The sequence below is a fragment of the Chiloscyllium plagiosum genome, chromosome 2 (assembly GCF_004010195.1).
Source record: "Chiloscyllium plagiosum isolate BGI_BamShark_2017 chromosome 2, ASM401019v2, whole genome shotgun sequence".
Lineage (NCBI taxonomy): Eukaryota > Metazoa > Chordata > Chondrichthyes > Orectolobiformes > Hemiscylliidae > Chiloscyllium > Chiloscyllium plagiosum.
Window position 1 is genome coordinate 75,656,020 of NC_057711.1, and position 22,528 is coordinate 75,678,547.

At 41.4% G+C, this 22,528-nt stretch overlaps 1 protein-coding gene across 8 annotated transcripts in view; it reads right to left on the reverse strand.

The window, feature by feature from the left end:
• trpm6 (transient receptor potential cation channel, subfamily M, member 6) overlaps nucleotides 1–22,528 on the reverse strand; it is a 177,285-nt gene that overhangs the window by 86,547 nt on the left and 68,210 nt on the right. For 6 of the 8 annotated variants that reach the window (XM_043712207.1, XM_043712192.1, XM_043712191.1 and 3 more), the window contains exons 10-16: nucleotides 19,542–19,614; nucleotides 17,631–17,731; nucleotides 12,212–12,346; nucleotides 8,354–8,407; nucleotides 5,514–5,654; nucleotides 2,555–2,704; nucleotides 518–798 (exon numbers count right to left, since the gene is read on the reverse strand). In XM_043712207.1, the coding sequence (XP_043568142.1) occupies nucleotides 518–798; nucleotides 2,555–2,704; nucleotides 5,514–5,654; nucleotides 8,354–8,407; nucleotides 12,212–12,346; nucleotides 17,631–17,731; nucleotides 19,542–19,614 (935 nt within the window). Of the gene's footprint in view, nucleotides 1–517; nucleotides 799–1,217; nucleotides 1,654–2,554; nucleotides 2,705–5,513; nucleotides 5,655–8,353; nucleotides 8,408–12,211; nucleotides 12,347–17,630; nucleotides 17,732–19,541; nucleotides 19,615–22,528 lie in introns of those variants that run through there. The other 2 variants (XM_043712223.1, XM_043712212.1) reach the window with 2 other exon arrangements.

The window sequence follows — 22,528 nt, forward strand, 5'->3', positions numbered from 1 at the left end:
AGAGTCAGAATCATTGGTGACCTTTAAGCGGCAATTGGATAGGTACATGGATGGGTGCTTAAGCTAGGATAAATGTTCGGCACAACATCGTGGGCCGAAGGGCCTGTTCTGTGCTGTATTGTTCTATGTTCTATGTTCTATGTTCTATTTCAGATTAAGATGAGGAGGGCTTTCTTCTCTCAGAGGATCATTAGTCTTTGAAATTCTCTCTCACAGAAAGCAGTGGACATTGAGTTATTGATCACTCAAAAGCTGTTTTAAGGGTTATAGGGTGGGGAAAGCAACCAGGAAAGTAGTTAAGATGACAATCTAATCTTTCATGATCTAACTGAATGGTAGAGCAAGCTTGAGGGGCTAAATGTCCACACCTGCCACTATTTCTTTTTTTTTTGGTCAACAGTTTTCAGACAGCATATAGAATAATCTAACTTGCTTTGAGATCTACTTAAGTTTTATTCTTAGCCATTTCAACACATTGCTGTTTCTTAAGAGAAAAGTGAATAGTGATCAATCCTACATGGAATACTGTTTTAGCTGTTCTGAGATGTCATCCATCATGTTGCTCTGCTTTGCCTCATGAGCCATTGCCCTGTACAGTTTGCACGCCACAACTGCCTTAGCCATGGCTTCTTCTCCATGCTGCCAGAAGAACATGGCCATCCTCTGACGTTTCATCAACACAGCCCACACTAACAGGTCATTGTAGGGATAAATAAAACCTGCAGAATCGTGCTCCACTGTATAACTCAAACCGTTTTTTTGGTTCCTTTTTGACTTATTGTTTGAAGATGATTTTTCCTGTGAAAAACATTACAATTTAAAGTGATTAAAAAGTAGCAAAGACATTGCATCCTGCCAGTCATGTTAGGATAGGAGGGAACATAATACAATCAAAGGAGCAGGGGATCAGCTATCTCCAATCACTTTAAAGTGATTAAAAAGTAGCAAAGACATTGCATCCTGCCAGTCATGTTAGGATAGGAGGGAACATAATACAATCAAAGGAGCAGGGGATCAGCTATCTCCAATCACTTTAAAGCCCGTTTTCCATCTGTCACAAATAGAAAGCAGCTATAACACCTCAATTAAAACTTAGCTTACTATAAATTAAGCAATTATCAAGGTTTGTTTGAGTGAAAGAAAGAAGTTTTATAACTTGCAATCTTTAAAACGGCATAAAATGTGACATTAAACACACAAAAACACAGGAGGACGGGTCTGGTACAAAAAGGAAGATAAAAGTAAATGCAGTTTAAGTCCTTTAGTTGCAAGAGTGAAGCTTGAGTCCACAGCATTGTCTTAGTTTCTTATCAGTGATAAGATTTGAATAACCTTTAGTTCTCAATGAATGATTACTTTCCCAAGTTGCTTTATCACTGGGCACTTCTCTTAAAAGATGATAAGGCACAGAGTGAGGGCGAAAAAGTGTTCCAGCTCTTGTTTGCAAATTAATTTTTTCCTTGTCAAAATAAAACAAAAGGACTGCAGATGCTGGAAATCGAAAACAAAAACAGAAATTGCTGGAAAACAATGGATGATAATGGAATAGTATAGGTTAGATGGGCTTCAGATTGGTTTACAGGTGGGCGCAACATCCAGGGCCGTAGGGCCTGTACTGCACTATAATGTTCCATGTTCTAAGTCTGGCAGTATCTGTGGAGAAAAATCAGAGTTACTGTTTTGGCTCCAGTGACTCTTCTTCAAAACTTCTTCAAAACTGAGTAAGAGCCCACAAATTGTAAACGAGTGTCGGAAACCCTCTCAAATATAAAGGATTTCTTAACCAAAACGGTCTCAACTTGCTTCAAAAAGTTGACCTTTCCAAATACATAACTTTGTGACTAAATTTTGAACTTCATTGTTTCTCAACTACATATTTCCAGTTCTTTCCCCAGCACTCAGATGACAGTTATCAAATTAAAGTTGCATACAGATCTTCTATGTTTAATCAACATAAATCCAAGGGTGCAATTTTACATAAACTCAAGAAATCAATATGGAGAAAAGTGTTCTATCATTCAGTTTCTTTAACTTAGTTTGCTCTATTGAACAAAAAGTCAGTTACGTCCAGTGGTGGAAAGTAATAATACGATATACTGTGTTGAGAAACATGGGCTGTAAATTGAACTTAAAAAAATTACAGTATTATTAGCTAACTGTAGCTGTACAAACTTGCTACAATGGGCTGAATTGATAATGATCATCTCTACAATTTATAGTTTTAGTAAGTATTACAATGTATGCACCTAAAACACAATCTCAATTTAATTTAAAAATCTTTTTCATTGTGAAGCTTAATGAAGTAAAGTATTACTTATTTTGGCAGTATTGTTCCCATTCCATTATATATTTCATAGAAGTTTGATAATGTAAGGAAATAAATAGGTTATGTGTTCTCAACCATCTAAATTTGACAGACTTGGTTAACACATTGCTATTCAGGATTGAGGAAAACTTAGTCTGATTCGTAACTTTATCATCATCCTACTTCATGTCATATTGCAAAGTAAATGTAAAAGTTTAACACTAATAATGAGGAAATGGAACGGTTTACCTTGCGTTTGTATGGCTGAGCTGTTCTAATGAACTGAGAGTGAAGCCTCTGTTCATCACTTTGTACTCTGGCAGCTGTTTCTCTGTTCTGATTCAAGGAATGGTTGCTCCAGCTTTGAGTGAGACTGGTGACAGCATGACGTCTAACTCGCTGTGGAAAAGATTTTTTTCTTAGCTACATGTATATACAATATATCTACAATTATACTAATAATGTTTTTGAGAATCAATTAGTTTTATCTATTATACATCTATCTGTAATATGATAGGTTAATATTAATTCCTGATGAAGGGCTCCTCTCCGAAACATCGATTTTCCTGCTCTTCGGATGCTGCCTGACCTGCTGTGCATTTCCAGCACCACACTCTCGACTCTAATCTCCAGCACCTGCAATCCTCACTTTCGTCTAATATTAAAACCCTACCTCCTCGACTGTAAGTTGCTAACACTGTTCTTTGTACAGTTTGGTGTACACCTTTACTGTGTAAGAGAGAGAGAGAGATTGTGAGTAAGTGAGTGTGTGTGTGAGAGAGAGTGAGAGTGTGTGTGTGTGTAGATATCTCACAGTGTGTCATCGAAGAAATTTCTAACTAACATAAGGAAAGCCAATTCAATAATAGTAGGGCCAAATGCTGTCTTGGTATATAGGGATATAGCATAGTCAATCAGACCTCAATATCAACCTTACAGCTTCTAACACAAAACTGCTACTCAAAACTGGAGTAAACTAAGAGATGTTAGTGGGCTTATTCAAGCTGTCAGTCTCAGTGAGGAAGAATAGGGAACTTTAAACTGGAAGAAATATCTGCTTATTGAGATATACATTTCCTATTAAGCAATTAGTTACATGGATGATTTCCTAGAATGCTAACCTGACAAATTATTGTAGCAATAATACTCAAATATGATTATGAATAATTAAATTTGAATTTGTTTCATAACTTGCCACATAGTTGGCACAGTGGCTCAATGGTTATCCATGCTGCCTTACAGCACCAGAGACTCAGGTTCGATGCCAGCCTTGGGTGACTGTCTGTGTGGAGTGTGCCTGTTCTCCCCATGTCTGCATGGGTTTCTACCAGGTGCTCCGGTTTCCTTCCACAGTCCAAAGATGTTAGGTGGACCTGCTAAATGCACGCTTACAGGGATAGGGTGGTGGGCTGTGTTTGAGTTGGATGCTCTTCAGACAGTCTGTGCTGACTTGGTGGGCTAAACAGCCTGTTCCCACACCATAGGGATCCTTTGATGCTAATTTATTGGTTGAAACGACTCAATGTGCTTCGAGCAATGAGTCAGTTTTTTTAAGTACAGTGACAGTGGTATTGGGAAATACAGCAACATTTGAAACCAACAATATCCTATAAACGGCATTAGATGAATGACAAGTTAATCGGCTTTTCCTTCTTGCACCGATTGAGGGAGAAATATTTGCCAGAACATCAAAAGAACTGCTCTAATTTGAGTATCAACATCAATTCATGTGCACCTCCTGAAACAGGCAGGTCAGTTTAACATCTACCAACAGCATTGTCATTGCTGTCAAGTGGATTGTCAGCTCAGTTCATACATTCAAACCTGGCTGCATGACTAATCTTCATAACCCATTGACCCAGAGGCAAAGGCACTAAGTGTTTTGCCAAACTTAAATACTTGACTGCACATGTCAAAACCATCTGCACTCAAACATCCAGCCTCGTGCTCGCAAAAAAGTGGGAGGAAATAGTTACTTCAAACATCAATGAATTATAATTTCAGGAGTACCCATTACAAGATTAGCTTCTCTGATTTAGAAATCTTATTTCCAATGCTAATCAGATTGTTAATGATCCACTCCTACACTGGAGATTCCTGGCGCAGGAGCATTGAAGAAAGTCTTCATAGAAACCACGTCCCTTTTTGCAGCAATCAGTGCTTTGTGATTTAAATGCCCAGTAACACAGCCAGCCATTTTGACAGCTCCTGTGAAAGTGTTTGTACTGTAAGGCAAGCATGGGATTAGGGTCACACTGAGGGTTTAGAGTGCTATGCGGTAGAGTGCCTCATGGGTGAAGATGTAGGTGCCAGTATGGTGAGGTCGAGTGCCAGGCCAGTAGAGTGGTAGTGTGCCGGGTAAGTGAATGAGGGCTTAGGGTTGACCAGGGTCGGGCTGGGGTCAGATCAGGGAAGGGAGGTCAGGCTGTACCAGGACAGGGTCTCCATCAGGGTTGAGTCTGGGAGGGATGTTGAGCTGGAGTGTAGGTGAGTCAGATTGAGGTGGGGAGAAGCGCATGGAGTTTGGCTCAGGAAGCAAAGGGATCACACTGGAGACATTGTTGTCTCAGATCCAAGTGGGGTTGGGTCTGACCATGGTAAGTTTGGGGGTCTGGCAGGGTGGTGGGGTGACGTCACATCCAGTTGGTAGATGGGTGAAGCTATTCAGGAAGGCTCAAGCCAGTGACTGATGGATGTCAGATCTGGACTGCAGATTTGGGGTCAGGGAAGTGATTGTTGGGTCAGGCAAGGTCAAATCCAATCAGATCAGAGGCAGAGACAGACTGAAGTGGGGATCTGGGGTGAGGTGATGTCAGGGTGGCATAGTTCAGAGGTCAGTGGTGAGCTGGGCATCAGTATAATAGTTACTCAGGAATTAGAGGAGTGTTTTGATTCTGTAACATTTCCAGGTTAACTGTAAAGATTAAGCAAGTCAGCACTCTCCAAAATTTCCAACGTTAAGAATTCTTTACAGACTATTCCACCAAAAATGTTAATTTTCAAGGCAATTCCCACAGAGTCTGCTTCATGGGGATTTTACTTGGTCCTGATGTGCAAGTACTGCGACTCTGACTCCCTGACTATCTAAATACCTGGCCCAATATTTAGAATAATATTAGCTCCATGGCATTTAATGATCCAATGGGACTCAACCAAAACATAATGAGACTATGCCCACCAAACATGAGAGCATCTAATTGGTCCTTACCTTGTGTTGTCTGTAGAGGCTATTATATAGGAGTCTGAAGGATTTCCGTGTATAGAGGCTTCTGTAAGCACCTCCTACCAGGTATTCCATCACCAATCCAATGTCAATCAAAGTGACTTTGTAGCCAGGAGGAAGGTTGCTCTAGGAACAGAAGTTTGCATCAGAATTCTCAATATAATACATATAATTTTATTTGTGCTGAAAAGTTCTCCTCATTCCTGTCATTTCTTACTGATGGGACTTATTTCAGTTTAAGTTCTAGTTTAACTTTTTAATAATTATTCAAGCAAAAACTATGTTCAAACCCCATACATAAGTTATGTGGAAGCATGCTGAGCCTACAGCTCCCCACTGAGTTTTCCATAGCAACTCTTTGGCCAACCAGAGTTGACCTGTGAACCAATCAAATGTTGTGATAATTTGGAATTTGGTATGATTGCATCTTGTCCTTTTCAATAGGAGACCAAAATCTTCCACAATATTCCTCTCTTTTCAGCAATATTCAAGTTCTGTACTACAAAGTCTGTCAGGAATTTTTTTGAATGTATAATTGTGCAATGAGCCTATGTGGAAGAGTGAGCATTTTATATTGAGTGTGAGATTGCCTCAGTTAAGTTTGAAACTTGAGTCCTAAAATTTAAGGCAAATTATGCTCATGTGAAAAATGTTTGCTCTAGTCAGTGGATAAACTAAATTAAGAGTTTTGTTTTCATTCTTTCATGAGGTGTCAGCATCATTGGCAAGGCCAGCACTTGTGGCTCATCCTGAAATGCTCTTGAACTAAATTACTTGTCAGAGAGTAGTACTGGAAAAGCACAGCAGGTCAGGCAGCATCCAAGGAGCAGGAGAATCAATGTTTTGGGCATAAGCCCTTTGTCAGGTGCCTGACCCACTGTGCTTTTCCAGCACAACACTCGCAACTCTGAGCTCCCGCATCTGCAGTCCTCACTTTCTCCTGTGTTAATTGCCAGGCAGTTTCAGAGAGCAGTTAAAAGTCAATGCAATTGCTGTGGGTCCAAACTCACATTAGATTTCCTTCCCGAAGGGACATTACTGAACCAGATGATTTTTTTTCCCAAGAATCAGCATTAATGTCCTTGTGACCATTACTGAATCTAGCTTTATAATTCCAGACTCATTCATTGATTTTAAAGTCCATCTCCTGTTATGGCACTAAAGACAAGTGCTCAGAGCTTCAGCCTGAGCCTCTGGATTACTCATCCAGTGATACTACAATTGTGTCCTCGTAATAGGAAACATTTGAAGATTCAGTCCTTGATTCACAAAGTTTTTTCCATTTCAAACGGTCTAAAAGCTCTATTAGTGAAGTACTATAACCATAGTGAAAATTTGAAATTAAAGATGGTTTTGGATGTTAAAAAGTTTATTATATCGCCAAAAAGAATCAAAAGTGTGAGAATTATGAAGATTTTAAAAAACAGCAAAGCATCAGCAAAATTGGTGAAGGGATAAAAAAATGGATGAGACAGTAAATTAGCTAGATAAACAAAACAGATTGCAAGAGTTTTCAATTGAAAAGAATTGCAAAAAACAATGTTGGCACAGTGTGAGATAGCTCCACACACTACCCACTAACCAAGGTTCCCAATTTAGTTGGAGAGAAACTATCTTCTGGTGGGAAATTCTGGAAAGAAAATTGGTTTAGAGCTAGCCACAGAATATCAGGCCCAAGAAGCTGAGTATAGGTGGTTCTTCTATAATGCAATGGTTGTGTTCTTATGCACCCCCACATTATAGAAAAATTGCTTTAGAATCAATGATTAAAGTTTGTTACAGCCAACACATATTTTGAAAGTTTGTGCTTTAGAAACAGTGTCCACAATTCGTCAATCCTGTTACAGCTAATTCGCATTAATGAAACACGTGTTAGAGCAGAATGACCATAACTTGCTTCTGTTGCTATGCTGTTATGGTTACATGGAACTTGTTGTCTCTCAATAAAGAAGGAAGGAAGGAAATTATTAGAGGAAAACACTAGCTTGAGTACAAGATTTGCTGATAGGCATTATATGTCGAAAGGAAATTATAATTATGTCATCCTTCCCTGAGTCGTACAATTCTGTAGAATTGAAAACCAGTCCAGCAATGATTTACAGATTAACAATGTGATCTCTCCCTCCCAAGAAGTGGCAGAGAGGTTAATGGGATGGGCAAATGATCATGTGGGAGATACTCACTCCCCTTCCCACCACTTCAGGAATTAAGTTCTGAGTAAGAAGACCCATGTTCCAACCTTCTTGACTTGCCCCAATTAAAGCCTTTAAGTGGTCAATTAACAACCACTTAAGAGCTTCATCCCATCACTAGCTCAATTCATTGTTCCCTCAATTGACAAGAAAAATAGCAACTTTCTCAATAGAGGGACCTCGATTTACCCCAATCTAGAAGTGATTGGAAGCACAGTTGGTAGGACAAGGGGTGGCATCTGATAGCCACCACCCAACCCTTACCTCGAAGTGCCCTCTCTTTTCACGACAAAACTCTGTAATTCCCTCCTCGACAAAACGTACCCAATTTTCCCATTCCCCTGGTATTCAGTGCTGCCGTGCAGCCAACAGCCTCACCCTCTGAAACAGTGCTGCTGCTCACAAAGGCTACTGGCCTCTGATTAGCTGACAGCTTCAGGCAAGATGAAGCATCACTATCCCAGAAAGTGACTGATTGAGAAGCCCACCAGGTGACCATTTCATATGCCTGACTGGCAGTTGATCTGGGTGCCTTTCTTGGTGGTGGTGGTGGTAGTGGTGGTGATGGTGGTAGTGCTGGTCTCTCTCATAAAGACACTTAATAACACTGCTTATGCTGTCAGTCATTTTTACCTGTTTCATGTCTCGAACCAGATGGTGCAACAAAAGATTAGTTGGACCTTGTTTCTGTTGAGGGAATCATTGATTTGATAAGTCAAAACATTTTCAATCAAAGTGCAGATAAAAATACTATTAAAGACTAACATTCATCTCAGCATGGTCCAGATATTTATCTTTCACCCTCATCTGCTAGGGTCAATTCAGGCAGATGACAGAACTCACACATTGACCTGGATATGTATAGGCACAACAACAGCCGTACACCACTCAGACCTGACCAGTTCACCTGATCATCACAACTGCCACTGGTGTCAGTGACCAGCTCCTTTTTGGCAGTTTGTGGTTTTCATACAGATGAGTCTTTAAGATGCACAAAGTTTGGGAGAAGATTTGTATCTCGGGCGCTCGTTGTTGTGGTTCTGTTTGCCGAGCTGGGAATTTGTGTTGCAGACATTTCGTCCCCTGTCTAGGTGCCATCCTCAGTGCTTGGGAGCCTCCTGTGAAGCACTTCTGTGATCTTTCCTCCGGCATTTGTAGTGGTTTGAATCTGCCGCTCCCGGTTGTCAGTTCCAGCTGTCCGCTGCAGTGGTCGGTATATTGGGTCCAGATCGATGTGCTTATTGATTGAATCTGTGGATGAGTGCCATGCCTCTAGGAATTTCCTGGCTGTTCTCTGTTTGGCTTGTCCTATAATAGTAGTGTTGTCCCAGTCGAATTCATGTTGCTTGTCATGATGCACTGAAGATGCACTGAAGCAACTTGCCAAACTTATTAGGATTATATCTCCCAGCTCTGTAACCTCAATCACCAAAGCTAGAGCAGTAAGATAACGGAACATCACCAACTTCAAGTCATATAACATTCCAATTTGGACACAGAGGAGGTGAAACTCCTCTTATGTTGGGTACAAAATGTGCTGCAGTGAATTGACAGCCCGCTTTATACTCCACCATGTTTCCTTTTACACTGATTACCAGCCGACATTAAGTTTAGCCCATATTGCCATTCTTTCAATGTCGCTAGGTAAAATTCATAGCATTCCTTGCTTAACAGCATTGCTTGGGCAGCCTCACCATGAGCAATAAAGCGTGTTAAAAGAAGATGCATCACTACATTATCAGAGAAGCTGTGAAATTGAAATAAATGTGGGCTTGACAGAATTGTCACACATCCAAAAATGAACTTGATAAATTGGAGGCAGGACAGCTTGCTCAGCAAATGATTCCTACTCTTGAAATTTCTGAAAAGATAGAATCATAAACTGGGATTAATTTGTCAACAAAACCATAACTTGTTTTCATGTAGCACCTTTGTATTGAAACATTCCAAGGTGAGTCACAGAAGTGTTATAAAGTAATATTTGAATATATTCAGTCAGGTTACCCAAGCTCATGTCAAAGAAGTCAATTTAAAGAATGTCTTCAAGCAGAAAAGGAAGATAGGGAGATTTAGAGAACTTTCCCTGAGCTTAGGATGTAGTAGTTGAAGACATGGCCACTAATGCCAGAGTGCTGAAGAAGGGGAGCTTAACATATGAGATTCAGATGAGTGCAGATATGTCAGAAGGCTATGGGGCTGGAGGAGATTCCAGACATAGAGAGAGGTGATATTTGAAACCAAGGATTGAAATTTTAAATTGAGCCTTTGCTTAGCCAAAAAGAACAGGATTTAGAATGTGAACAGCAGAGATTTGGATGACTTCAAGTTTTTGATGGATAGAACATGGAAGGCTGGATGGGAGTGCATTGGAAAATCAAGTGCGGAGATGACAAAACAATGGATGGGGACTTCACTACCAGATGGAAGTGAGCCAGACAACCACACTGAAGGGACATAGGTCACCTTAACGATGGGCAAATGTGTGATCAGAAGCTTGCTATGAGGTCAAATTCAACACCAACAGCTGAATCTTACATTTTTTTGGCTAAGTTCAAGTTGTACTGAATTTTTTGGAAGGATTTTTGCCACATGGACTCGAGGGATAACTCTCTCTAACCTACCAAAATTGCCTCATTAAAAATTATTTTGTGCCATGGCATTCCTCATGTCCAATTCTGATCCCACCTGACCATGCACCCTTCCTAGAACAGTTCACCATTCAGTGGATATCCCGGAATCCACAGCCATTCTTTGCACATGAGCCACACCGGGACAAGCATCATCAGTTTAGAGATGTCCTGCATGGTTCCTCACATTTGTTCTGACCATGGGACTTGAAGAAATTAGTGCCCTGCCATGTGAGCAAAAACCTGGAGATCCTGGTGGATGGGGTCTATGTGGACAGCACCCTGAATCTGACTACCCCAAGTAGCTGACATAATGGCTCTTCCAAGTTCCTGGACTGATAGTGGAGGTTGCCATTAGCTCTCTATGCCAGCACCCACTGAATGGCCCCTTAGCCTAACTAACGTCTGCTAACAACCATGATAAGCTACTGGTTTGGTGTCTGTCCTCAACAAAAAGGCAACTCAGCAATATAGGCCTTGCTTTTCTGATTGAAGGGGTAAAGGACAAAAAGCCAAGGCAAGGCAATATAAGGCAGGGATGCTCTGAGCTTCCAGGTATGTTTAGAACGTATGTATGCTATAGCACAAAGCACAAAGCCCGAAGATATAGCCTGGTCCAGTTCACAGTGCATGTCTTTGGTTGTGCAGTGTCCCAGCAGCAGCTGCAATACAATGATAGTTGCTGGGACAGTCTGAAGTGCAAAAGTGTCCTCAAAATGAATCAGAGTAATGTCATGAAGCTTCTTTGAAACTAGCAAATAACACATGCCAATTTCTGTAGACATCCAACATGGAGGTCATTCGTAGAAAGCATGAACTGAACTAGCTCTGATTTCCAAGTCACATTTTCTTGACATCTAGGTTGCTTTGTGTGTTTGGCAACAGAAGAAGCTGAAAACTGATGAGGTGACCTGAGCTGTCAAAAAGATATTAAATGCAATAACCATCATTATTTGGCAACTCACTGGTGCGCAGTGAGAAACTCACCACACTGCTTGCTGAAAAGTGTAAAAAAATGGAGATACTCCAAACATTGAGATAGGCCTCAGTGAGTCTTGTCTAAATTCTGCCACATACCCCATGATTGCCTATGTCCCACAAACCCCTGTAAGATTTCACCTCAAGTTTACGAATCTGTTTCAGGCATGGCCACAGTTCATGCAAAGACTTGGCTTGATAAGTGCTTTTTTTTATTCTTTCTGCATGGATGTTGCTTGAGCATTTTCTGTTTTTAGTTTACATTTCCAAGCCTGACCAATATGCTGTCGGTCAAATTTGCCAATTATCTGCTTCTCGGGATTTCTGTTGTGAAGTCCTTCTCTCTGGTTGACTGAGGAATGCTTCCAGCTTTCTGAACTTCCCTCAGTTCTGAGGAGGGCAAAAGCAAACTATTGATCAGCAATTTAGGAAAGGTTTAAAGAGAAAAATGGAAAGTCGAAATGGAGAGTGAAAAGGAAGAAAGGGTATGAGGTAGACAGAAGTGAGAGAGGTGAAAAGTCAAACTTCTGCAGAAATAGGAGCGGGCGGAGGTAAAAATGCAAAATGCATAACTGGAGAAGAAAAAAGAAAAAAAAAATCAGGTGAAGGAGGATTGAAAAATACTTTTTACAAATTTATTAATTCCAATAGCGTTAGCTGGGAGAAGGTGAAATAGTGGGAACCACTGAATTGGATAGTTTATCAAATATCCATTCTTATTTCAAGACTTGTGAGTTGTCTTGAGCAATCTACATGCAAAGCATTTACCTGGGCCAGCCATATGTGTATAGCAGCCTATTAACGTTGTGCTGTGGCACTGCTATGCAAATCAATGTTATTGATAGCATGTAAACTTGGATTAAAAGTAGCTAAATGATATGCAGACCGTGTTGTAGAGTTCCTCGAGTCTGGAGATGGTGAGAAAGCGATGCATGCTCACACCATTCTCAATCAGCAGTTTCACAAAATCCACGCGATCCATTACCAGAGCATCAAGCATGGCCTGTTCCAAGGCTCCCACCTACAGTATAATCAAATAAAACATATTTTCAGAATCCAATTTCTCACTATTAATACTAATGAACTGCACTTGAATGGATTTCAATTGAAATCGTCAGCAGTCTAATCAAAGTAAATCTATCGCATGGCTTAAACACAAATGCATAAAAAATATGCTTTATTGGAGGAATATTGTCACTAGCCTGATAATCCATAAACCTATCTAATACTCTGGCGATCTGGGTTCAAATCCCACCAAGGCAGATGCGGGAATTAAAACGTTAATGATGACCATAAAACCATGTCATAAAAAAACCCATCTAATTAACTATTGTCTTATACTTCCCTTAATAAAGTAAATGTTCATCCTCACCTGGTCTGACCTACATGTAACTCTAGATCTGCAGAAATGTGGTTGACTCTTAACTATCTTCTGCAATGGCCTAGCAAGCCATTCAGTTGGATTAAATTACCTAAAATCTCTCAAAGGAATAAAAGTGGACAAACTGGCATCAGAAACAACAGCAAACTCAGCCCTTTTGGTCCTGCAAAGTCAGGGGCCAATACCAGAATTAGGAGAGCTATCTCACAGATTAGTCAAGCAACAGACTGATACTTCCTGAACTGTACCTGACAAACAGTACCATAGGTAACACCATCACCAACTCTGGGTATGTCCTGTCCCAGCTGCAGGTCAAATTCAACAAAGATGGGTGATACAGTGGCACACAGTCAAGAGGCAGCTGTCTCTGAAGTCTTTAATATTGACTCCAGACCCCATGAAGTCTCATGGCTTCAGGTTAAACATCGGTAAGGAAACTTTTTGCTGATTACAACTGACCATTCCCACGCCATCCCCATCCTGCACCCATGCCCCCTAGCCTTGCACATTGAGGATATCCTGTATTGCATTGTGTGGTATTACGACCGTGCTGAATGGGATAGACTTCAAACAGATCCAGCAGCTGAAGTCTGGACATCCATGAGGTGAGGCGGGCCATCGGGGCAGCAGAATTGTTCCCAAACACAATCTCCAACTCAAGATCCAGCAATGGAAAGGGGTTGGGATACTGTACAGAATACTTACCTGTTCCTGCAACAAGATGCCAAAGCCATTTTGAGGGTCAGACCTCTGCAATCTTTGTTTCTTAAGTAGCTCACAGACTCTGGGCCAGCCCGGAGATCAAGCAAGTCTACAAGCAGGTAGTACTGAGGATGAGAGAAGCATCAGGAAGCAACTGATCACAGTCTGCAAAATCCTTGTGGAACCCTGAGGAGCACATGAAATCTCTTTGCAGGTATCACAGCCAACCTCCCCTCCATGTAAGTGCCTTTGCTGTCAAACGTGGATAGGGTTTGAAGCATTGAGGCTGATTAGAGGCGTACTCCGCTCCATTGTGCATTAATAATAGACAAATAGATATACTTGAAAAAGGTGTTTTGGAACTTGTAGAAATCTATCCACCCAGAATCTATCCAAACAGTGCTTTCTGTTCAGGAGGAGAAAATAACGTAGAACAGATTTGAACGCTGTAGTTTCAGGAACCCTATAATTGTAAATCTTTTTATTTTTACAATATAAATTGAAGAATAAAGGTTAACCAGTTAAGTAGTTAATGGCCCCTCTCATATGACAGGATGGAAAGGAAAACATTTCACACAGCTTAGCTGAAATCACCAACCACTGTTTGCAGAGTCCTCAGAGAGCTTTTCTGTGCAGAAGTCAATGAACACAATAAAAGTTTTCCTTTGAAAGAAAATGTTGCTATTTGTACACACTGACTGTTCTGAATTATTCTACACTGTACTCATTATGTAAGTATGACCTTGGCGATAACTAAACCACTGATCCACGATATGATTTTTGCCTCAATGTTGTAGACTTCCACAAAGACTGGGAGTTGGGCAATTAGCATAGTACAGGCTGTACTCAGGGAACTCTATATCAAGACATTTTCTTACCATTGAGAGTTTTGTACAGAAAATAAGTAATTTTAGAATTCACAGGTGTGCTAATTTGAATAGGAATGTTAAACTTGCAGTGTTTTCCTTTAAGTGGTCAAGCAATATTTATAACAAGAACCTCGAATATCTCTACCCCAGAGGGCTCTAGAAGCTCAGTCTTCAAGTATATTTTGAAAAACGTTTTGATCATCAATAAGACTAAAAAGTAACGGGGATAATGTTCGTAAAAAGCATTTAAGGGTTGAATCAGCTATGTCTTTGTTAAATGGTGAAGCAGGGTCAATAGCCTGAATGGCCCACTCATATTCCTTTCTTTCTTAGTGCTGTATAAATGTTACACATTCTTTCCAATATTATATACCTTTACGAATAGTATAACATTTTGAAGACACTCTAGAAACATTTCATAAGTAATGACCTATTGCTGAATTACAGTCACTGATATTGGGGAGGAAAATGCAGTACTATTTATACATACAGTCTTATCATTAGGTGAATCACTAGTTGATATGCTATTGGTAACATGGGCTTCGGAAGAAGGGTTCCAGGACAATTCCATTTCTTTTCAAAGTGCTTAGCACCTTAGATGCCTACCTGAGGAGGAGATAAGGCCTTGGTTTAACATTTGAATGATGGCACCAAAAACAATGCAACCAGCTATTTCTCAGTACCCAGATTATCATAAAGTCATGGAACCTAATAAGGCTTAGCGATTTTAACAGTGTATATCTGCCTGTGTTTGAAAAGACTATCCAATTAATCCCATTGATTCTCTGGCCCTTAGTTCAACAAATATTTCACCTGCAGTTACTTATCCAACCAAATCAGCCATTATCCCAAGGCTTCTGCCAGTATTATAACAAAGGGCCAAATTTCAGAGTGCAGATGGATTGTGAACTAAATTGTCTAATAATAAAACTATATTTTCCTCTCCAGGTAGCACTCTCAATAATTTGAGTTGCCAAATCACATCTGCAGTGACTCAGTACTTGGGGCGAGAAGCAAGGCCTCAATTGTCCTTCGGGAAGTCACCAAAAGCAAAGAGGATGTTTGGCACAGAGTTCAAACCATGACAGGAATGTGCACATGGATTATATAAATGTGACTATTGCACAACCGCTGGTTCTGGCTTATCAGAGGCATTCCATTCTGATTGCATGTCATAGGCATATTGGAATGATTTGTAGGCTGACAGTCAATCAGTTCATCCCTTGGCCATCAAGTCCCAGAGCAGGACTCGAACTCAGATCTCATGCTTAGAGATCAGGACCCACAAGACGGCCCCATACCAAGTCTTCCTCAGGCATAATAGAGATTTGAGCCTTATGTAGTTGGTATTGTGCTATATGAAATGCCAGCTGTCTGTACAGGTCGTGGGCGTCACTGACTAGACCAACATTTACAGTCCACGCCTAACTGTTCTTGAGAACGTGGTGATGAACTGCCTTCTTGAACCACTGCAGTTCATGCAGTGCAGGTGTACCCATATTGCTGGTAGAGAGTGCAATGATTTTGATCCAGTGACAGTAAGGGAATGGCAATACAGTTCTGTTTTGGGATGTTATGTAGTTTGAACTGGAATGTACAACTGGTAGTCTTCCCATGTATCTACGACTCTTGTTCTTCTGCATGGTAGAGGTCATGGGATTGAAAGCTGCTATCTAAGAAACCTTGGTGAGTTGCTGCAGTGCATCTTTTAGGTAGTACACATTACTGCCATTGTGTGTCGATGATGAAGGCAGAGAATGCTGAAGGTGTTAGATAGGATATGAATCATGTGGACTACTTTGACCTGGATGGAGTCAAGCTTCATGAGTGTTGTTAGAGCTACATCATCCAGGCAAGCAGGGACAACTCCATCATACTCTTTACTTGTACCTTGTAGATGGTGGGCAGACTTCAAGGATTCAGGAAGCAAGTTACTCACCACAGAAATCCCAGCTTCTGACCTACTCTTGTAGCCACTGTAATTATATGGCTAATCCAGTTCAGTTTCTGATCAACAGTAATCCCCCAGGATGTTGTCAGTGGCAAATTCAGCTATGATAATGACACTCAATGTCAAGGGGCAAGGTGTAGATTCTCACTTGTCAGAGACGGTGCTTGTGTGGTGTGAGTGTTACTTGCCATTTATCAGCCGAAGGCTGAAAATTGACCAGATCTTGCTGCATATGAGCATGGACTGCTTTAGTATCTGAGGGGTCATGAATGGTGCTGAACATTTGCAATAATCAACAAACACCAACAAGATGGAGGGAAGGCCATTGATGAAGAAGCTTAACATGATTGGGCCTAAGACACCAATCTGAGGAACTCCTGCATAATTATTTCAAATCATTATCACCCATGATGGGATTCAAAGCCGGGTCCACAGAACATTACAGGTGTTTGGATTACTAGATCTAGCAACAATACTATAGGCCATCACTTCCCCACAAGGTAGGTACATTTATAATTTATCCTGTGCATGTTTGATAAAACTCATTGGTTTGCTATGCCAATTCAGAATGCAATGAGTCAACTATGTGGCTGTGTGTTTGAAGTCACATGTTGCCCAGAGGGAGTACGATGGCAGATTTCCTCCCTCGAAGGGCATTAGTAAACCACATCGTTTTTTCATGACAATCCAGCAGTTTCCTAATAATTATTAATGATTTACTTAAACTCCTGCAGCAATGTCGTAGGCCTGAGATGACTGACCCCCACAAGCCGCAACCGTCTTCCAACAACTGGGGAGTTTTCCCCGAGTTCCACTGATTACAGTTTTGCTAAAGCTCCTTGATACCACATTCGGTTAAATGCTGCCTTGATGTCAAGGGCAAACAATCTCAGCTCACATCTTGGGGTTTGTGCCATTTGATAATACTGATGATGACCCCTTCTATCACTTTTATGATGATCAAGAGTAGACTGACATGGCTGGATTGGATCTATCCTGCATTTTGTGTACAGGACATAATTGGACAATTTTCTAAACTGTCAGTGAAACAACTTTGATGGTTGGTTCAAATCACGAGCTAACATTGACCCAGTGTTTTATAAACATTCAACATAAATTCTTTCCTTCTGTACTCTCTGCTTCTCTATATAAAGCTCAGGGACCCAAAGCAGCTTATGCACTCATTTGTCAACCTGTCCTGCTACTGTCAACAAAGAACTAAGTACTGTTAGTTCTGTAGCATAAATTTTCTGTACTATTCCAAAATACTATCAAGCCTTGGTTAGTGTCCAGTGCCTTCAGCTGGCTCTTGATATAATATAAAGTGAATTGAATTGGCTGAAGACCCACATCCATGTTTGGGGACCTCAATATTTGATTATATTATTAAAATATTGAGTACCTTCCAATGTTGTCCATAAACCAAAATGTTTTTCTTTGCAATGTCTACTCTGTCCCATGCCAAAGCCAAACTTAGCTGATCTGATGCAGAAGTACTGGTACCTTTGGAAACAAAAAGAATGAAATTAGATTCCTATGAAGAAAGCAATCTTACATTTTGTTGGCTAAGTACAAGTTGCTTTGGGCTTCCTGAAAGGATTCTCTCCACAAGATCTGGCGAGATTTCTCATTGTATCATACCAAACTGGTCTCTTTAACTGCCTACTTACTCCTAAAGTGTCTCTCATACCTAACTCTATTCCCATCTTAGCACATGCAGTTCCCAAAACAACTCACCACTCAGCTGATATCTGGCAGAAGATTGGCACCTATTGTGCCTGGGTCATCTTGAAAAGACCATTGAGCACCTGGACAAGCTCGGTAATACTCTGCACAGTTGCCCTGAACATGGAAGTCAGGAGGAATCAGTGCCACACCTTGAGGGCAGGGGCCGGGTGGTCCTGATGGATAGGGTAGTGCAGACAAGGGATTTACACCACCCCTGTGAACAGCAGGGGAGGTCATGAAAGCAGACCATGCTAGCCTGCTGATTGATCACCACCCTTGGTAGAAGAGCAAAACACAGCATTACAAGAAGGAGGTCAACAACCTCGGTCAGTGTAGGTGCCACCATCTTCTTTCCAATACCTCACACTCAATCTGTCAACTGTGCCCACCTCCCATCAAAATTAATGCTCTCACTATTGCCTGCACCATTTTCCTTCACTCACTCACCCCAATCCTGAACACAGCAAATTGCCTTCAATGCTGCCTAGTCATTCGCTCAGGATACCTCCTCACACGTGCCTAAAATAATAGCTGTGCCACTCGCTTTCATCTCCCTGCTCGCTGCCTCTCTCTCATTCCAGGAGGAAATCAGTCCTAAATAGGGCAAAAAGTGTCAAGACAGGCAGTCAGCATTCAAACATTCAACTCCTCACCCCTATGTGAAGAGAACTCTGACTCTGACTGCCATGGGTGCTTGACTAACCATGTCCAAGCATCTAGACTGGTATCAAAGGCTATCCTTGACTAAGTGTGCCAGAAACCCTCCCTTAACATGACTGATGCGTGCTGACAACATGGTCAGCTTCCAACTTCTGTTTCAGAGCTAAATGACAAGTCAAAACAACAGCAAGATGAGCCTGATATCTCTGGCTGAGGGAGCAAATACAAAAAGGCAAGTAAAGGTGATGCAAGCAGGGATGCTGTGAACATTCAGTTTGACTCAGAGTGAGTGAGTTTTATTACACTGAGTGAAGAGCCTCAAGATGCAGCCTGCTCCAATTCATGACCTGGTTGCATGTCTCTGAGCCTGCAGTGTCCTTGCAGCTACAGTGTTCTTGCTGCAGCCCGAAAGGTGCTGCACCAAAGTACAGAAGCATCCTGTAAGTGGATTGGAGATGTGCCTGAGGCTTCTAAGGGGATGGAACCTGTCAGATGACAATGTCTGTGGACGTGGGTTGTGTGGGATTGAGTGCACCCTGAGATTTTGGTGCCCAGAGGCTGGCATGGAGGTCTTTGAGTGCAAGTGGGAAGCTGAAGTCACTGAGTCCCCACTCTGATTTACGTGTCAAGATTTTTTGACATCTAACCTGCTTTGCACTTTTGGTAAAATGGGAAGCTGAGTATTCGTGAGGTGTGTTGTGATGTTAATAAGGTATTTAACAAGCTATTACTTCCCTTTAATTGGAAACTTGTCACTGCCCAGTGAGAAACTCACCTCGCCACTTTATAAAAGATAGAGCTAGATGATGCCAAATTCAAGATTGTCTAGCCAGACTTCTCTTCCGACACTACCCTAAATCTCACATCATTCAGACCCTGTCGTGATTCCCCCTCCCTCCTTGTTAATATATATGCAATAGACTACCTTTAAGGAGAGCAGTTAATATTGCCAAGTCAATGTCCTGTTGTTCTTCGGAGTCGGCATCAAAAATTGTAATCTGTTTTCATGAAAGAAAATAAAATTGTTATCCTTCCACATACATTCATGCACAAACATAACATGGAAGTTTTATCTCAATCTTTATTTTCTTTCTATTTTGTAGCTATTTTGAATTCCCACTATTTCTTAACTCTCTTTTCATTATCAATTTTCTTCCTTCCTCCTACTGAGGGTTCATTTTGTGATACACTTCACCAATCAAATGGTCTTTCTGCATTGCTGAGATTTCCAGCTTTATTGACTCAAAGGAGCAGGGGTAGGTTATTCAGCCCTCACATCAGAAGATAAATCATGCATTGTTTGAATTTTCCAAATCTCCTTTGCTTCAGTCCCATCAGACTGGAAGTGGGACTGAAAATGTACCTCCTTTATTTAGAAAAGGAAGGAGACACAAAGCAAAAATCTACAGTTAACTTCATATTTGTTAAGGAAAACATCGGAAGTTATTTTAAAGAAGTTATAACAGGGCACTTGGATATGTTCAAGGTAATCAAGTAGGTTGGAAGGGGAGACTTTTTTTTTCCTCTGGTTGAGGAATCAGGAGTGAAATTAAAGCCAATTAAAAGTCAAAGGTAAGTCAACTTCCTACCGTCCAGGAATTGCAAGTTGATTTTATAAGCGCTGGACTGTTAATTGTTTCAGGGCAAGACCTCCACTTTAATCCAGGAGGAATTCCTGTCTGCTGTTCCACAGGGAACAGTGGACCACTGCTGGGACTGAAACCTATTCCCTGAGGCAATTATTTCTGGAAATTGCTGATCTTACGTAGGGACGGGATTCTGAAGGGTCGGGGTGAGACATATGAAACTGGGCAGTACCTGCATTGAGGGCATGTTACCCAAATAGAAAGGACTTCCTCAGCCTCAACACGTCTCCAGGATACATCTGTCAGCCTTACTATATTGCATGGGTTCCCTTATTACCAGCAGTGGTGAGAGAAAGCCCTTAAGATGGTATTTTGCGGCTTCCTATAATGCCTCAATTGGCCAAAGGGCAGGCCAGCAGCCCAACAGTTTCCTTGCGCTCCACCACCCCTCCGTCCCACTGTCCCACTACCCTACTGCCACACCGTCCCACTACTCCACCGCCCAACATCGCCCCACAGCCCCACACATTGCTACTGAAAAATCCCAATGGAGACAGTTAAATGATATTCCCAGCCTGCCAATTTTAAAATCCCCAACACCTCAAGCCATCTCCTGTTTGGATTGGTATAAAATTCCACTCTCAACAACATCAACTGGTCTTAACAGGGATACTTTCCATATCCCATTCCCTCCCTTAATTCCCAGAAAACCATTAGGTCCCAAATGGCAAAATTGAAAAGCCCTGTCCTGCAGAAATAAGACACTGGGACAGTATAAACAGGCTGAGGGTTGTATTTTGACCCCTCAATGAGCAGGAAGGCTACACTTGAGAGCTAGAGTCTGCCAGCTTTAGTCATCCCAACAGCACCAGAACACCCAGTGGATTCAGCGGAGACTTATTCACAAAGAAGGGAGGTGCTTACTGGAATGAGAGGTCCTGGAATTTTAGGGCAGGAAGGGGGCATGTACTCTAAGGAAGGGGATTAGTATGCAAGCCATTGGGTGGGATTGTATGATTTTACACCCACATCCATGAACTTGGGTTCAAGATAGGTTGCTCAAAGAGAAGGCAAGCTCCAGAACTGTGTTCAAGCCTGGCCTTCTTATAACACATTAAGAATGAGATGTGTTTGACAAAATCAAAACCTGCATCCCCATTCTAAGTGACTAAAGACTTAACAGTCATCTGGTTTGTCTAACACATCGCATCAGTTATATGACACTTTGAATCTTTTACTTATAAATTCTGTGTCCTATAATCCTGCCCCACTAGCTACCTGATGAAGGAGCAGCTCTCTGAACATTCATGCTTCCAAATAAACCTATCAGACCATAACCTGGTGTTGTGTGATTTTTAACTTTGTCCACCCCAGTCCAACACTGGCACCTCCACATCATAAAATCTATTGTCTGATGCAAGTTGGACTATCTCCACAAGCTTCCCCTCGCACATTTTGAACATTAATATGGTAAGCTGCAGGCAAGTGCCTAGCTCTCCATGTTTTCTTCTATTTCATAACTCTGCTCACACAGTACTATTTATGCCAATGAGGATCTGCTCCATAACATCATCCCAGAGTGCTTCCGTGGTCCTAGAGCCCTTACTCTTTCGGGATGGGTAATATCTGGAGGCCAGATGAGGAGGAATAAAATGGTAATTGTGAGACCTGTTGGGAATTGCCCCTGATATGTACAAGGCCCCCTTCATTAAAATGCCCCTCCTTCCTTTCAGCCTTTTCAAAGAAGCAGTTTTAAGGATAGGGTTTGCAGTCTAAGATGCTGGCTACTGCCCAGAATTTTGAATATTTTCTCATCAACCCTTTTCAGAGATGTTATTGAACACTTCTGGAGCAGATGTGATTTGAAACAGGCTTAGAGGAAGGGACACTACTACTGCAACATAGTGTTTTAGTTTTTCTTTAAACTAGCTTTGTCAGAGATGTCATTACACATCTCTGAGGCGGGTAGGCCTTGAACCCAAGCCTCCTGGCTCAGATTTGGATACACCACCACTGCACTGAAAGCACCTTTCTGTCAAGTGTTTTATGAAAGTGATAGTTAGGCCTTTAGCTGCCAATTAATTAGGAAGTTAAGGGACTCACTAGGTTGGTTGGTGTAGCAGGCACTTTAACTGTCCCTGATATTGGGGAACAGGTCAAGGTAGACAGATGGGAGAGGGACTGGACATCCAATATATTTTATGTGCCTCCTCCAGGAAAATATGCATGACAGGAAACTGTAAAGTCCAGCCCATTTCTTCATACAGAGTGGTAGAAGTTTACCATTCTATTCCACAACAGCAACTGATACTTGAACAATTATTAA